At 32.0% G+C, this 18,847-nt stretch overlaps 1 protein-coding gene across 1 annotated transcript; it reads right to left on the bottom strand.

The window, feature by feature from the left end:
* Positions 1-9,458: 9,458 nt before the first annotated feature.
* On the bottom strand, positions 9,459-18,023 carry LOC132713668 (uncharacterized; the record flags this gene model as incomplete). The annotated part of the gene is given in 5 exon segments (XM_060696317.1): positions 9,459-10,362; positions 10,984-11,114; positions 11,614-11,769; positions 16,712-17,047; positions 17,860-18,023. Coding segments are annotated over 5 exon segments (1,540 nt in total), but the record flags the coding sequence as incomplete, so codon positions are not given.
* Positions 18,024-18,847: the final 824 nt, after the last annotated feature.

Below are 18,847 nucleotides of genomic sequence, written 5' to 3'. Positions count from 1 at the left end.
TTCCGAAAATCTATTTATAAAGGGATGTACTCCTGTCGGTAATTCCCGGTCTCTCCTGGTCTATTTTGACGACCGGCGAATAGTGCCACACGTTTATTGTCCGGTCTCTCCCGGTTTTGGAGTAGATGTTTGATATCGTTACAGAACAGAACAAATATTTTACAGATAAATAAGCTTTTTTTTTCAAAATGAATGTTTGTCACTTAGTTTGGTTACAATAATTAATAAACACAGATAAACTCTCAAAATTATTGCTTATTATTATACATAAACATACAATTCGAAAAAAAAAAAACAACACAAATCGCATGTTTTATTTTATCTATATGAGATAAAAACAATAAATATGAACAATAATTGAGAAAAATGTACATTTTTATGGCATTAATATGACACTATCAACTTTGAAACATTTTATTTAATTTGTTATTCGTGTTTAGTAAAGATGCCGAGGAATTATTCAAAGTTACAAATCAGATTTTATGAATTATTCAATTGATTCATAATTTAAGAAATGATAAAGAAAAATACAAATGTACATGTATATGGTTTAAGAATAAACAATATTATATATTGAAAGATTAACCATAATTTACTGACTTTTTCCAGTTAAGTTTTGACTTATAATCGTCGGTCATTATGACAATTGAATTCTTAAAATAATAGTAAACGTAAAAACTCAGTATTAAAATAGTGCATAAAACACAAAAAAGAAAAGAAAACAATATTCATAAAATCTGTATTTTTTTTATTAAAAAAGATATTACAATTAGTGTATAATAAACATTTATGCTCAACATGGTAATATAACAAGTGTCATATTGTTACTAAGTGTGAACAGATACCTTAAGAGGGGGTCTTTGCTAATAGCGATAACATAACAAGTGTGGTGTTGATCATGCGTTACTCATATGGATTATAAATGATTGTATACATGTATATCCGTTGCTATTAATAATCACGATCATAAAGAAATAACAAGTGATATTCTAATTTCTAGCATACCAATCAAATTTATAAATAATGAACAATGTCTTTCGTTCGTTCATTCATAAGTGATATACAATTCTGGTAAAAACCAATGAACCACTGAACAGTTTATCATCATATATATCTACTACTTCATCTGCACCTGCTGCATTTCTTGCTTGGACGCCCTTTGATGCTTTGCATCAATGCTTTTCTTGTATAAATCTTTAATGCGTCGAATGAAATAAATATATAGTGTACATTAAAACTTGATATATTTGTTGAATTTGAGAGGGGGTGGGGGAGGGGTCATACATAGTTACAAATTTAATACAATACGTTGTAGCATGTACATATCTATACATTTTAACATACAGTATGGAAGATAACTTAAATCCAAATAAATCAGCTTTGAGTCCTTCATTTCGATTATCTACGGGGTTGATAACGGATTTTTTTTCTCATTAAAAAATCTTTATATTATCAGACAGATTTGAAACACATTTTCAGTAAAAGTTCATGGTAGTGATATAAGCCGGATAAAGGAAGCAAAGGGTATGTAACAAATAAAGTTAAAACTGTGCACATGCGTTTTATAAAGTAATTCTATTGAATGCATGCGTACGGCATCAAAATATTATAATTACAAGAAGCATATAAACTATTCAGGTAAAGGGTGCAATCTTTTTTTTTTTTAAATTGTGATACACGAAGCTCTCTAAATCGTTACTGCTGTATCATGTCAAATGTTAAACCGTTAAAAGTCGCATTATGTTCATACAAGTGATAATGGTAAGTGAACAGGTAAAAATCAAAGTTGACATAAAATTTCACCATAATTGTGTTCGGTCTTATATTTTACAAAAAAAAATATAATGCATGTTTACTCGTGGTACTATGTTTGCATGTTTAAGTATAAAAATATGTCTTATTTATAAAAAAACGTGCGAGAACAAAATGTTGACCGTGTCGGGGGAATAGGCTACGGCGAGTTATATACCTTTTATATATTTTATATAGTAAACGGGTAGTAATTTTGTTCTTGATAATCAAAAGGGGTGATTATTTTATGATAATTTGACCATTATTGGCATGGCAAATGTGCCGAACGCCTGTACTATTAATATCATTAAGTTACACTGAAAATGGCGGGGCCCGCCTAGAACTGACACTGAAAATTCCATTAATAGGTATATAATTCTAAATGTATTTTTATTTTTTTTTATATTTGATTTTCTTTTAAATATACACGTGTAGTCTATAGCCGGGCAAGAAAAAACCCGAGGTCCCGCTTCGCGGTCCCGGCCTTTAACTTCCCGTATCACCAATGCGAAAATATCGTTGAAGTAATCAATATGACCATCCAGGAAATTATAACTTGCAATGAAGTTAAAACGGCCTTCAGCTTATCTCAAGGTTAAAAATGTTATTTTTTAATGTAATTAGATAAATTGAGTCGTGTAGTTGTCAAATCAAAATAATTATGATGGAAAATGAAATTTGCTGACGATAAAATCGTAAAAAAAATAAGGACACCCCTCGATACTTATAATCACCGGTGTCCGCTCTCTATATTTAAATTGTTAAAGAGAGTTCATTTCCCTATCTTATAAATAGATTTATGGGACGTTGATTTGAAGAATGCTTAAAGTGATATAATGTACTTTTCCGAGATTAAATTACCGAAATTTAGTTTGAAACAACACAGAATTGATTTTCCAACAGAAAATAAAAGCTGAGGTCGCTAAACATTCATATGCATTATAATTATAAGTATGATATGCACATTTCGTTACATGAAAACACATAATTTATGTATTTTATTTAAAATATAAATATATTCTATTTTAATCAAAGCTTTAGTATGTAACAAAAATAACCAAAAAGAAAACTGAACAAAGCACTAGAAAACATTATATATAGTGTAAACCGGGTTCTAATCGAACATATCCATGAGTAACTTAGAATCCATCTTGAGATTTTTTTGCTGCTATGTCTTCTATGTTTTCTTTCTTTTGAATTTTTCACAACACAAATAACATATTTTAATATGAACAAAACATGAAATCAAATTTGTTTTCAAATGGATAACATATGGCAGCACTTTCAATCATCAACAAGAAACAAAATATAACAATATTAGCTTTTTATATATATATATATATATATATATATATATTATATATATATATATATATATATATATATATATATATAATATATATATATATATATATATATATTATACAAATCTATATATTGACATACATTAAATATACATGATATTGTCAAATATTCATAATTCCTTGGGATTTAACAAATTGAGCAAATAAAAATAAGAAAAATAAAGTCTAAATAAAATCAAATATCCTAACTGGTTGGCTTATTTCAATAATTTGCGTAATTTTTTTCAAAATAACTTAATACAAAAATTAACGTGATATCTAACTTATAGGCCCATAACGTCTCAAAAATATTATACATGTATTTTCATCTCTGAAATTTTTTAATTTTTTTTTTACAATTACAGTTGAAAAATTGTTACTCACTGGCAAAATCTTTAAACCATATTTTCACTGCTTTTGCTGAGGCTTAATGTACCTTTTAAGTAATTCAATAATAAAATATTTTGTCATGCGTGAACTTGACATAATTTAAATTATTCAAAACTGCTTTGATATACAAAAGGCTCTTGTAATTGAAATGTATTGCATATTCCACAAATTATGTCACAGAAGAGTAATATAAATAAAATTGGAAGTAGTTGCAGTAAAATGTTATTGATTTTAGGTGATGTAAACACCTTTTATGATTTTAAACTCTTTTGATCTTCAAAACTGTAAGAATGAAAATATCTCATTTTCTTCTTCATCATCATCATCTTCATCATCATCATCATCACCATCAACATCTTTTTTTTTGTTGTTTCTTCTTCTTTAGGTTATTCTTCAGTCTTCTTCTTTTTTTAAGAGATCATGATACCAAAAATTATATCATCTATCATAATATAATACATTACAAACTGAGATTCAATAAATATTTTTATGTTTTCTGAAAGGCAGCTTTGCCGAAAAAAAAGTACGCAAAAAAATCTATTCTTGACAAAAATTAAAGCTATATCTTATGAAATATTTCATAAAAATCTATCAACAATAAAACTGAATTGGTTTCATGAACGTATGGTCGATTTTGGAAAGAATTGTTACATAGAATATCTTAATACACATGACTATTGTATGTAAACAGACTAAAATGTTCCAGAACAAAATAATATTCTGCTATTTAAAGTGGGGTCTTATCCGATTAGCCAAGATTTTGAGCATTGGTCATTTGCTTTCAAGGCATTTACTTAATTTCCTATCATACTTATTTCATACAAACATTTTGGAAGTACTATATTTTTTTTTAAAATACAAACGCTATTATTTTGCAGCAGATATATATAAAGTTTTATACACGTTTTTCTTTTAGTAAGTATAGATTGTCTTGAAAACTGAATAATATTTTTAGATTGACATCTATTTAATCAGGAGGTTTTTTTTTTGTAAATGTTCACATCTTTAAAAGCTTTTTCTTCGAAATAAGCAATTCACAACATGTATATATGTAAAGCACTACTGAAATGTCAGTCTGCCAGAAAATTGTAAATAAACGCAAATGAACACCCATCAATAAAACAAATAAAGTATAAAAAGTATCACAGTTGTACAGCATCCTACAGACGATCAATATCAAGAATAACAAGCGTCCGTTCAAAACAGATCGATTCATCTAAAATGAAGAACCAATCTTGTTATTATTAGAAAAGCTGTTTTTTTCAAGGATTTATAAGTTTAGTCCAGTTTTTACATTAGTTTCATTTTACACCATTCTAGTATAAGCTGTACTTTTTAGCGACTGCAGGAATATTTGAGAGTTTGTTTCGGTGACCGGTTGCCGGCGATTCCGACGGCGTCAGACGCCGGCAGACAATAACGACAACCAGTTACAACGATAATAAGTACAGCGGGCGCTTTCCTGCTATAAATGTTATTGTGGCTCAGTCCACTCGGTCCATAGCACACTTCAATACGGGGTTTCCTCACCCACATATCGTGTATTTCAAAAACCGTTTTCATCGGTTTTCCCTACAAGATCTGAGTCATAGGATCTCGGCTGCATTTGATGTCGGTCGAAATCTAGGCCAAGGGTAGTATGTTTTAAGAAAAAATATATAATGTATCTCCTGGGGTAGGCAATCCGGCATTCCAAAGGGGATTCGCCCGCCTAAGTTTCAGGACTTGAAGGGGTTTTACAAAAGAAACCTTTGAAATGACGTCAACATTTGTCCCCCTTGCGGGACAAATGTTGAAAATCATATTTGTAAGATAAATCAAAGATTCACAACATTAGTCATACAAGGTGAAACTGGCAGTACGGCAAAATTTAATTTCGTGAAAAGATTCAAGGTTTCTTATGTGTATGAAGTCACATAGAAATTGGCTTTCCATATTTGAACCCCACCAAGATTCGAACCCGTTCGAACTCAAAATCCAGTGGTCTTTTAAAACGATTCAGTTGGCAACCTTTTGGAATTTAATTTCCCGGAATCCCACAGGATCCCGAAACTTTTTTACTTTGAAAAATTCTTTTGAAGATAGGGAGCTCGTTCAACAATTTGCACAAGGGCGTTAATGACCCTTCGACAAAGTTATTCCCTTTTCCTCACACAAATTTCACTTGGTATCATTTGTTGGACAAGTCCAGAATTTTCGAGACAGGAAGTTGGTTAAAATGCCTCTTTTTCCAACTGTTCAAATGTTTGTTGCCGGATAAAATTCAGATATGGTTTAACCTTTTCCAAACGGTCCCTTTAAACTGCTTGGGGTTGGTCAAAAAGCGATTCTCAGGAAGGGTGAACGTTCTCCCCCCTGTTAATATGGATTCGGTTTTACGTTTATTCGTAATTTACGGGTAAAATAACACTGATTTCAGTAAAAATCCGCCCCTGAACAGTCAAATAAAATTTTAGACAATAACAACTCCCTTAACGGTCCATGGAACAAGTAATCTTGTGCTAAACATAAACTTCAGGCGGAAGAAAGAACAAAAATAACGAAATAAACAATGTTAAAATATTCCTTTTGTCGGCCATAATTGGAAAAATAAAACAAATTTATACACAACCCTTTCAATTCGTCTCGGACTGGCCCGCATTATCGGCTATTTTAAAGACACGGGAGGCGTATTTCAGATAACACCGCTTTAGCTTGAATCTATTTTTAGCCCAATTTACGGCACTAAACGTTATTTTTATAGAATCTTTTAATGCGACCTCGGAATGGAAATAAATTATATAGTGTCACATTAAAACTTGATATATTTGTTGAATTTGAGAGGGGTGGGGGAGGGGTTATACATAGTTACAAATTTAAAATACAATACGTTGTAGCATGTACAATATCTATACATTTTAACATAGTATGGAAGATAAACTTAAATCCAAATAAATCAGCTTTGAGTCCTTCATTTCGATTATCTACGGGGGGTGATAACGGATTTTTTTTCTCATTAAAAAAATCTTTATATTATCAGACAGATTTGAAAAACACATTTTCAGTAAAAGTTCATGGTAGTGATATAAGCCGGATAAAGGATGCAAAGGTATGTAAAACAAATAAAGTTAAAACTGTGCACATGCGTTTTAATAGTAATTCTATTGAATGCATGCGTACGGCATCAAAATATTATAATTACAAGAAGCATATAAACTATTCAGGTAAAGGGTGCAATCTTTTTTTTTTTTTTTAAAAAATTGTGATACACGAAGCTCTCTAAATCGGTTACTGATGTATCATGTCAAAATGTTAAAACCGTTAAAAGTTCGCATTATGCCCGTACAATGATAATGGTAAGTGAACAGGTAAAAATCAAAGTTGACCATAAAAATTTCACCATAATTGTGTTCGGTCTTATATTTTACTAAAAAAAAAATATAATGCATGTTTTACTCGTGGTACTATGTTTGCATGTTTAAGTATGAAAATATGTCTTATTTAAAAAAAAAACGTGCGAGAACAAAATGTTGACCGTGTCGGGGGAATAGGCTACGGCGAGTTATATACCTTTTATATATTTTTATATAGTAAACGGGTAGTAATTTTGTTCTTGATAATCAAAAGGGGTGATTATTTTTATGAATAATTTGACCATTATTGGCATGGCAAATGTACGCGAACGCGCTGTGCTATTATCATTAAGTTACACTGAAAATGGCGGGGCCCACCTAGAACTGACACTGAAAATTCCATTAATAGGTATATATTTCTATATGCATTTTTTATTTTTTTATATTTGATTTTCTTTTAAATATACACGTGTAGTCTATAGCCGGGCAAGAAAAAACCCGAGGTCCCGCTTCGCGGTCCCGGCCTTTAACTTCCCGTATTACCAATGCGAAAATATCGTTGAAGTAATCAATATGACCATCCAGGAAATTATAACTTGCAATGAAGTTAAAGCGGCCTTCAGCTTATCTCAAGGTTAAACATTTTATTTTTTAATGTAATTAGATAAGATGTTTTTCATGTTTAATAATTACAGGTAACATGCGTTGGGGGTGTAATTGATTACCTACAATTACTTATTATTGGTGATACATTCGGAAGCATGTACATCTCAAGTTTAGATTGCACTTTATTCAGGTACTGTGGCAGGTGACCTCCATACACGGGTTTACGCCTTTATTTTACCCAAGACAAACTATTTATTGGTGAAATTGATTGATCCCTTTAAAAAAATTGGTTTGCCTTCACCTCAAATGACATTATCGGCTATTTTAAGACACGGGAGCGTATTCAGATAACACCGCTTAGCTTGAATCTATTTTTAGACAATTACGCACTAACGTATATTTTATAGATCTTTAATGCGTCGAATGAAATAAATATATAGTGTACATTAAAACTTGATATATTTGTTGAATTTGAGAGGGGGTGGGAGAGGGGTCATACATAGTTACAAATTTAATACAATACGTTGTAGCATGTACATATCTATACATTTTAACATAGTATGGAAGATAACTTAAATCCAAATAAATCAGCTTTTGAGTCCTTCATTTCGATTATCTACGGGGTTGATAACGGATTTTTTTTCTCATTAAAAAATCTTTATATTATCAGACAGATTTGAAACACATTTTCAGTAAAAGTTCATGGTAGTGATATAAGCCGGATAAAGGATGCAAAGGGTATGTAACAAATAAAGTTAAAACTGTGCACATGCGTTTTATAAAGTAATTCTATTGAATGCATGCGTACGGCATCAAAATATTATAATTACAAGAAGCATATAAACTATTCAGGTAAAGGGTGCAATCTTTTTTTTTTAAAAATTGTAATACAAGAAGCTCTCTAAATCGTTACTGATGTATCATGTCAAATGTTAAACCGTTAAAAGTCGCATTATGCCCGTACAAGTGATAATGGTAAGTGAACAGGTAAAAATCAAAGTTGACATAAAATTTCACCATAATTGTGTTCGGTCTTATATTTTACTAAAAAAAAAATATAATGCATGTTTACTCGTGGTACTATGTTTGCATGTTTAAGTATGAAAATATGTCTTATTTAAAAAAAAACGTGCGAGAACAAAATGTTGACCGTGTCGGGGGAATAGCTAGGCTACGGCGAGTTATATACCTTTTATATATTTTTATATAGTAAACGGGTAGTAATTTTGTTCTTGATGATCAAGGGGTGATTATTTTATGATAATTTGACCATTATTGGCATGGCAAATGTGCCGAACGCCTGTGCTATTATCATTAAGTTACACTGAAAATGGCGGGGCCCACCTAGAACTGACACTGAAAATTCCATTAATAGGTATATATTTCTATATGCATTTTTTATTTTTTTTTTATATTTGATTTTCTTTTAAATATACACGTGTAGTCTATAGCCGGGCAAGAAAAAACCCGAGGTCCCGCTTCGCGGTCCCGGCCTTTAACTTCCCGTATCACCAATGCGAAAATATCGTTGAAGTAATCAATATGACCATCCAGGAAATTATAACTTGCAATGAAGTTAAAGCGGCCTTCAGCTTATCTCAAGGTTAAAAATGTTATTTTTTAATGTAATTAGATAAATTGAGTCGTGTAGTTGTCAAATCAAAATAATTATGATGGAAAATGAAATTTGCTGACGATAAAATTCGTAAAAAATAAGGACACCCCTCGATACTTATAATCACCCGGTGTCCGCTCTCTTTATTTAAATTGTTAAAGAGAGTTCATTTCCCTATCTTATAAATAGATTTATGGGACGTTGATTTGAAGAATGCTTAAAAGTGATATAATGTACTTTTCCGAGATTAAATTACCGAAATTTAGTTTGAAACAACACAGAATTGATTTTCCAACAGAAAATAAAAGCTGAAGGTCGCTAAACATTCATATGCATTATAATTATAAGTATTGATATGCACATTTCGTTACATGAAAACACATAATTTATATATTTTATTTAAAATATAAATATATTCTATTAAATCAAAGCTTTAGTATGTAACAAAAATAACCAAAAAGAAAACTGAACAAAGCACTAGAAAACATTATATATGTAAACCGGGTTCTAATCGAACATATCCATGAGTAACTTAGAAGCCATCTTGAGATTTTTTGCTGCTATGTCTTCTATGTTTTCTTTCTTTTGAATGTCTGCGTTCGTTTGTGTCTGAAACTCTGCGTTCGTTTGTATCAGAATATCCGCGTTCGTTTGTATCTGAATATCTGCGTTCGTTTGTATCTGAATATCCGCGTTCGTTTGTATCTGAATATCTGCGTTCGTTTGTATCTGAAGATCCGCGTTCGTTTGTATCTGAACGTCTACGTTCGTTTGTATCTGTATATCTGCGTTCGTTTGTATCTGAACGTCTGCGTTCGTTTGTATCTGAAGATCTGCGTTCATTATAGTCTGAATGTCTTTTATCATTATAAACGTCTGCTGTACCAGGTGACCTGGCTTCCCTTACTTCTCCATTTCTAAAATCTGTCTTTTTATTTTTATGACTCTTACGTTTTTTACTTTTCTTTTTGTCTCGATGTTCAGCATAAGAATTTTCATTTACAGATTTAAACACATCTGTATTGGCATTAGTTAACGGCGGCAATCTCGATGGTTGATATGTAAAGTTATTGCCCTGGTCGGGAGGTATTCTTCTTGACGATCGGTTAATATCTGGGAGTACAGCATTAGATCTAATGCCACCATGCTCTTCGATATAACGCGTCGGTTCAACTCTGTTGGAATATATACTTGAAGCTTTAAATTTTTCATTCATAGGGGCGCGAGATTGGTCAAACGACCGGCGAGCGTTCCTTGAGATCTCAGAATCCTTGTCATCTTTCATCTGTGAGATAAAATAAAATGAACTCATGTTGCAAATATGTAAATATGTATGTATTTCTGTAAAATTTGATATAGATACATGAGCGCTTTCTCTAGAAAGAGACAAAATAAAAAAGTCACAATAACTGACTATTTATCAATGCATTTAGTCTTCAAAGATTCGTGCCGACTATTTTTATTTAAGAATTATGTTGATTTTGTTGATATGCACAAAATGGTAATAAATTATAAAATTATATCATATATTTCATTAACTTTGCAACGTCATTATTCAATTATGAATAATTATATATTTTCAAAACTATAGATATATTTTCTCAAGTTTGATGGGTTCAAAATTGTTGTGGACAGTCCAAAAATCAAAGGCTTCAATGTACCATAAAGACGGATAAAAACAACACTTAGTTTAAAGATATGTACGTCTTAAGTAATATTTCGTCGTTGCTGAAAGGTTGTGCTCGAGAGAGGTTAAAATAATTCTGAAAAATTGATGTTGTCGTTGTAAAAAAAGTGATCGGTCTGCACAGGTTTTCAGTATAAATCAACATATAAAAAATCAAGTTCATCCCTATAATGCGAGTACTGATAAAAAAACGAAAAGGACAAACGGTAGGTAGCTTACTAATGTCGAGATTTTCCGTTTTCTGTCATCATTTCGTTTCTTACGCTTCACAAGGTAGCACACCATAACCACAAAAAGTAACACAAGTAGTAGCCCGACTGCAATCCCGATTATAAGAGCAATGCCTGGACCTATGAAACAAAAACTTGATATCACTATAAACTTTTTGCGGAAAACGTTGCTATTTTTTTTTAGTACACAATCAATTCTTAACATTTTTAAATTAAAATTGATTCTGATACAAACAAGCAATACTTATTCTAGTAAAAGAGTAACTTTATTCTATGAATATGTTTTATGATATAATTATCATATGGTTTATAATTTATATGTGTATATATGTAAATATACCACTTTGCTTACATTTTACTACTTTAATGACAAATAGTTTCATATTCAGCGCTGTTTTCATCAGATGACAATCACCTAACATGCTCTTAAAGCTCTAAAACTATTATTAAATGTTCTAAATTTCATAGTTGACCTTTCTAAAGAATGAAAAATGTATTCGTTTCTAATCCACGCATAATTTGCCATTAAGAGATGTTAATTATAGAAATAAATCAGGCGCTCAACGTCAGACTGTCAATTTTGTATGCAGCAGTTTAAGTAAAACAGAACAGTTTTTACCATTCCTTGGTTTTGAATTGGTACTCTTTCTAGTCGATGGTCCGGGGTTTTGCGGTACTGTGGAGACAATTGGTGCGACCGGTGAGCTGGTGTCCTCCTCAATGTCCTCCGGACCATATACCTTACAGCTGATTGTCAAAGAACTTAGATTCATTGCTGAAATAAACAAACACAAGTGCTAACTCAACGAATTCACGTTAGGTTTAAACCCAATCCAGCCTGATTTTGTTTGATAGATTTGTTCAGAGTATTTTTTAACTCGTCAACTGTTGATTAATAATAAATAATAGTTATGCAAGACTTGATTTTGAAAAAAAAAATATTATAAGAATCGTCTGATTATGAATAGAATATTTTATACTTTTAAATCATCCCCAACACTTATCAGACGTTATGTTTTCAAACGGATATACTACGATTGTATAGTACTAATATTTTCGGCAAACTTCGGTAATTTTCGTAATTTACACACATGACAATAAAAATGATTGGCTTTAAATGTTGTTATTGTTACTGATTATATTATTGTGTAGGACATCACTAGTGACGAAATATGAATATGTTTCACAAACTAATTACTTAACACAAAAACAATATATCATCTCCGTAGTTTTGTTTACTAAATACATAATAGTTTATAAGAGTAACTGTCTTAACATTCAAAATCTTCCACGTAAGCAGTTATTAACCCTAATTATTTTGAGAAGAAAATACACAATATGCTATAAACAGATCATAAATTGTAATTTATTTTCATAATTTATTGCAAGAAGTTTTTATTTCTTTAGCAGCTATCAACTATTTTTATGAAGATATACAGATGGTATACATTTATAATATTAGCTATAAAGATTTTTGACATGTTATATGGCCCTATATAAACAGCTGTTTGGAAATATAACCTGGACCGCTTGGCGAGGGTTATATTGCAAACAACCGTTTATATACGGTCATATAACCTGTCAGGAATATTTATGACGAATTTATAATAATACAAACTTCTTTTTTTTTCAGAAAAAAAAGTTAGATTTCTTAGAAAATTGACAGGAGCGTGTATAAAAAACTATATGAGCTGTGTCATGACAAAACCAACATAATGGTTTTTCGACCAGCATGGATCCAGACCAGCCTGCGCTGTAACACCGCAAAACGTCCGTATCGCAAAACGTACGCGTGTGGACGTTTTGCGGCGCATATCGTACACATGTGGACGTTTTGCGGTGCATATCGTACTTGGTACGTTTTGCGGCGAGAGTGTGCCTTTGCGTCGCATATCGTCCATATTTTTTGTATTAAATTATATTCATTATAAACGTTATTTTTATTGGTTCTGTCACTTTCATATTGTTTCAGGTAAAGATATGACGAAATAAACATTAAGTGCAATATTTTTGTGATCCTATATAATTCTGACTTTTTACATTTAAAAAAGAAAGAAATATGTTTAAACCGAGGATGTTTTTCGAGTAAATCTTTTTATCACACACCCGTGCCGATTTTGCGACTCCGTAAATATGGTATTGCACGGCCGACCATATGTTTTGACTTGAAGTCATTTGCGTTATAAAAACATTGCACAAACGTCCTAAATATTAACGTTACCTTATAGGTGTGTCATTGAAAAAATGATTCTTTTTTCCCTTCGAACGGTCTTTATTTTGGTATGTGATAAATAAAATATTAAATTCGTGTAAGTTCATTACTGAATTTATTGCACTCGTTGAATAAAATAATATTATGCTCGCCAGAGGCTCGCATAATATAATTTTATTCAACTCGTGCAATAAATTTAGTATTGAACTTACACTCATTCAATATCCTCTATTTATGGAATGGAACAATGCAGCAGCAGCAGCAGCAGCAGCAGCAGCAGCAGCAGCAAAGATAAAAACGATGATATTGAAATAAATGTAATCTTATAGACATACAGAAAAGGACGGCTATACGGACGGACGAACCGGGGATTGGACTGAGTGAATGACAAAAATATTAAAATTAAGCTTTGCTTTGACAAAAGCTTTTCATATAATTGCATCAAGTTGTGGGAATGATTTTTTATGTTCTTGTTGACTATGGAAGTTTGGTTCTACCGTTCATTTTTACGGGGGATGGATTGGGGCTTTTGACAGCGTAGTCATATTTGAGGGAGAGAGCTATATTGTCATGGAGATGGGGCCTTTAAGTCGCCTAGTCATAATTGAGCAAGCGAGCTTTTGTCGGGGGGGGATGGGGTTGCTTTTAGCCGCCTAGTCATATTAGTGAGAGGGAGAGAGAGAGAGAGCTTTTGTCGAGGGAGGGAGATTTTAGCCGCCTTGTCATATCTGAGTGAGAGAGCTATTGTTGTGATGGGGGAGGGGCTTTAGCCGCCTAGTCATATTTGAGCAAGAGTGCAAATTGTTTTGTTTGAATGCCATAAAGTAATTTTGTAATTGAACAATGTAATTTTATAATTGAACAAAGCAAAAAGGTCACGGTGGCCTTATATCGCCCACCTGCCTATAAAGGCATTGGATATTACTAATAAAAAGCAAGTACATTTCATGTACTTGGTCAGAATCTGCATTGGTAACTGATATCAGTACTCAATTCTACGTCTGAAATGGTCATCAATATCCAAATATCTGTAAATGACAAAGATGTGATAATTTAAACAAAATTCAATAGTAACCTTGAGGTCAAGGTCATTTCAAGGTCAATATTATAGTTGAACTATTCAAGATGTCCGTCCTGCCATAAATGTATTCAATAACATCTGATCATTGATAACAAAGAAGGCTGAATATCAAAATTCAATAATTTGACTTTAAAATATGTCTTTATTTTTATTATTCAAAGGCAAATAAGCAAATAACTCTTGACATATTCAGTCGTTTTAGCTCATAAATGAACTTGATCGAGATCTTATTGTTATACATATTCTGTATAAAAAATTTAAGAATGCACTAACAAGGTGAAATATAGTGCGATTTTTTGTTGTTGTTGTTGTTGTTGTTGTTGTTTTTGTTAGATTTAGCCTATAATCTAACTTTGTTGAGATTTTATGGTCATAGATATTCTGTTGAAAATTGTCAAGATTGAAGAAGAAATGAAAGCGTTGGAGTGATAAGAATGTGAAATATAACAGATAGTGTAATTAAAGGGCAGATAACTCTCGACATATTGCTTAGGGTATGTGGATGCTAGAGTGGTAACAAGCTAAATTTGGACGGACAGACAGACAGGCGCATACTCAGGTGAGCTAAAATTAATTACACAATAATAACTGATAATAACTGGTCAAAATTAACGAAAATTATATAAACTTTAAAATATGGACGTTATGCGGCAGGACCATGCCTTTCTGCCGCAAAATGTACGTCAGAAAAATGTGGACGATATGCGCCGCAAAACGTCCATATACGTACGTTTTGCGGTACGGACGTTTTGCGGTGTTACACTGCGCAACCGCGCAGTCTGATCAGGATCCATGCTGTTCGCTATCAGTTTCTTTACTGATCAGTCCTGATCAGACTGCGCGGATGGGCAGGCTGGTCTGGATCCATGCTGGTCGCAAACACATTATGTTGGTTTTGTCGTGACACGGCTCATATAAACGTCACGATTATCCAGTGAAAAGTGACGTTACAAACGTGCAGTATTATAAAAGAGTTTTAAATAGTTGAAGTGTTTTGTGGATATATATTTTACACGGACCATATTTACCAGTCATTGTGAAATAATATGTTACATAAAATATTAAGTCCTTAGATAAGAAGAACGATAATTTGTTCTCCAGTGTTTTGCGTTTTAGGAAAATAAAAAGAAGTAATTTCCCTTAAGCTATATTTCGGATAGATTGAATGTACGTGTAAATTAACTTTACTGTACTTAAATGCACTGAATAAATTTAGGTTATTCACAAAGCTGTTTTTGCTTACAATGCAAGTTTACGTCATTTAGATTTTGGATCAACAGTTTTCATACTCAATACATATTTTAAGAAAATGGTGTATATGTTTTGTATTCAAGTTAAGTATTACAACAATGAAATATTGAGAAATATATCAGCGAAGTTTAAGGGAAAAAAACAAAATTGATTTGGTATCAAATTTAACGTAGATCTGTTCATTCGTTTTAATTTGAATTAACATTAAATGCATTTAAACATTTAAATGAGTGTAAGGTTATAAATGAAAATGTTTATATTTGCAATGTAATGTGTAGGACTACATCTCCGACAGATTACAGTCGAACCTGTCTTAAAGAAAACACTTCTTTTAGATCAACAAAATGAAAATTTTAGTTGAATTACTCTTAGCTCGATAAATAATCATACTAAATGGACTTTTCATCTTTCAATCTGGGCAAAACCATTTATAATTTTAAGGGAAAATTTCAAATATGGACTGACTAAATAGTTAACAGTGCAGGCAATGATCAGACGGCACGGCTTATCTTGGTCTGCACTGGTTGCATTGATAAAATCAGTTGGTAGGGGTTTCCTTGCCTTCATGTGTGTATAATTATAAAGAATAAAGATTCTATACTGATGAAACATTGTTCAATGTTACATTTCAACATACACGTTTAATTATAATCATTAAAATGTCATACAAAACATTTAAGTAGTTATATCTATTAGATTTTTATGATACGTCTTATTGACGGAAATATTAATCGATTGTTTAAAGGTTATAGAAAAATGACATAACTAATGGTTAAAGAAAATAATCAAAATTATTTAAAAAAATATAGAAAGCGCATCGAAACACGAGGCTATCAGATTTGTACGAGAAGGCGTAGCCCCTGAGTATAAATCAGATTGCCGAGTGTTTGATGTTCTTTCTCTTTTGTATCATAGTCAAACATAAAAACACGTTCCCTGTTGTCTCAATATAAAACTCCAGAAAAAAGTTACCAATGAACAAAGAAACACTTTGATATATTATTGTTTTGTTGTTGTTTTTTCTCTTCAAGATATTAACATTTTAATGTTTCATAGTATTAATGTATCATAGTATCGAGCCAACAGAGTGATCCAAATGATTCGGTGTCAGCGTTCTTAAACCCTTAACCATGGCAGTCATTCACAGGCCAAATATTGTATTTAATGTTTTACCTTCGAAACCGATCCAAACGTACGCACCATCATCGGTAGACGAGGTGTTCATAGTAACCCATATATCTCCTCCTGTCAACACGGTTGACGTAATATTAAACATTGTTGAATTCGACTCGTTATAAACCGTCGAGTCTGCTTGGTTTGCAACAGTTAACGTCTGTCCGTACAGACGTACATCTAGTGTGTACATCGTTATATCGGCTGCTGAAGTCACGTGACATGTACATTTGTTGATATCGGCTGAAATATTTCTACCCGGATATTCCGGACTCTGAATATACACTGTCGAACCCGTGTAAGTCTGATCTGAACACATATTCCGTATTTTGGACTCTAAAATATAAAATGAAAATCGTTATTAATGAAATGTACATAATTTTTTTTTCATTGAAAAACGTCCGGTCTGAATAAAGAAATAGGTATTCACTTTTATATTTTAGGGGGAAAATGCATCAAAATTAGCAGTATTTTTATCATTTGCTGTTCGAGTGTTCGTGTACATGTTTAAAAAACACTCATTAGATTGATTTAAAAAAAAAGTGCTGAACTATTTATGAGTCACTATATACACATTAACGTACAAAAATAAACAGAATTAATATTCATATAAATTATTTATAAGTACATACCACTACATATGAAATGTATTGCTTACAGAATGCATGTATATCAAGGAATTGCTCAAACATAAAAGTGTATTATTGTATTATTTAAAAGAAAAGTGTGATTAGCCTCGTTTTAGTAATAGAAAGAGCATCGAAACACGGGGCTATCTGATTTGTACGAGGGGGGCGTAGTCCCACGAGTATTAATCAGATTGCCGAGTGTTTTGATGTTCTTTCTCTTTTTTATCATAGTCAAACATAAAAACACGTTCCCTGTTGTCACAATATGAAACTCCAGGAAAAAGTTACCAATGAACGAACGTCTGAATATGATATTTCTATCGCTTTCTCTTTCTCTGCTGTCACAATAAGTAAACCCCAGCAAAAATGAGCCAATCAATGGGCATGCTCTGGAGTGCGGGTAACTAATACCTGCACTCCAGTTAACGCATTGTGCATGTATATGTATACGATTTAACTCTGACACATTTTCAACAGAAAGATCCCCACACTATGAATCAGTGTAAATTTATTACCCACCTTGAATGCACGAAAATTCCATGAACATATAATTTGTATTTTTCATATACTCTGCAGTGCTATTGTCACAGTCTGTCTGGGCCCATACGGTCTCTGCTGATTTGATGCATTCTGCGTACCCGGAGCATAGATTGTGGTACTTATACTTTTCAGGTATGAACGATCTGAAAAAAGTTAAGTGCGAACATTTGATACAAAGTTATCACAGTTTTACAGTTTAGTTCAGAAATCATACTGATCAGCTAATAAAAGTTTGACCTGGAGGTAATTTTGTCATGATGGAAATAAATTGGACACGTCTCTAAAACTTTAAAATAAGCAGACTTTGTAAAACTTATAAAATATATGGAAAGCAACTGTTGAAGGCAAACTTTATCTTTTTAATACTTGGTTAGCAGTTTCTAAAAACAGATCTCAACAAACACGACGAATCAATTTTTAAAATATAATTATCTTAAAGAACATAACAGAAGAACTAATTTGCTGTATATGATGTGCAATCAATCGGATGTATTCGGGTAAATTAATCTCTTTCCGAATTATATATCTATCATAAAAAGATATATTGGACAAAAGTATGTGTAAAAATTGTTTGATAAGATGTTAACTATAACAAATACATTCGGGTTTCCTCAAATTTTTTACGGATTCCGTATTCATCTAGAAAAGATAAATTTAAACAAAGATGCGGGTACCAAGTGCATATACATTCGGACAACAACGTAACTTTTCGGATTATATTTTTTACATATGTATCGCGTGCTACACATGTGATCTTTGTACGGAAATTAAAATGGCGAATGATACCGAGTTTTCACGAATTAGTACGAGTGCTCTCCCGTTAATGTTTCAGAGTTTTGTACGTAAATGAGAACATGACATAGTGTCATGACATGACGACCTTAGACATACATGACGACCTTAGCACATGTCTTTTTTCCGATTAAATCTTTACATTTGTTGTCTGGAGGAAAAAAGCTACACAAGT

The sequence above is a fragment of the Ruditapes philippinarum genome, unplaced genomic scaffold, assembly GCF_026571515.1.
Source record: "Ruditapes philippinarum isolate M1 unplaced genomic scaffold, ASM2657151v2 ctg2968_1_1_1_1, whole genome shotgun sequence".
NCBI classification, from domain to species: Eukaryota; Metazoa; Mollusca; class Bivalvia; order Venerida; family Veneridae; genus Ruditapes; species Ruditapes philippinarum.
The sequence above is the reverse complement of the archived record's forward strand: the minus strand, read 5'-3'. Positions and strand labels throughout refer to the sequence as shown.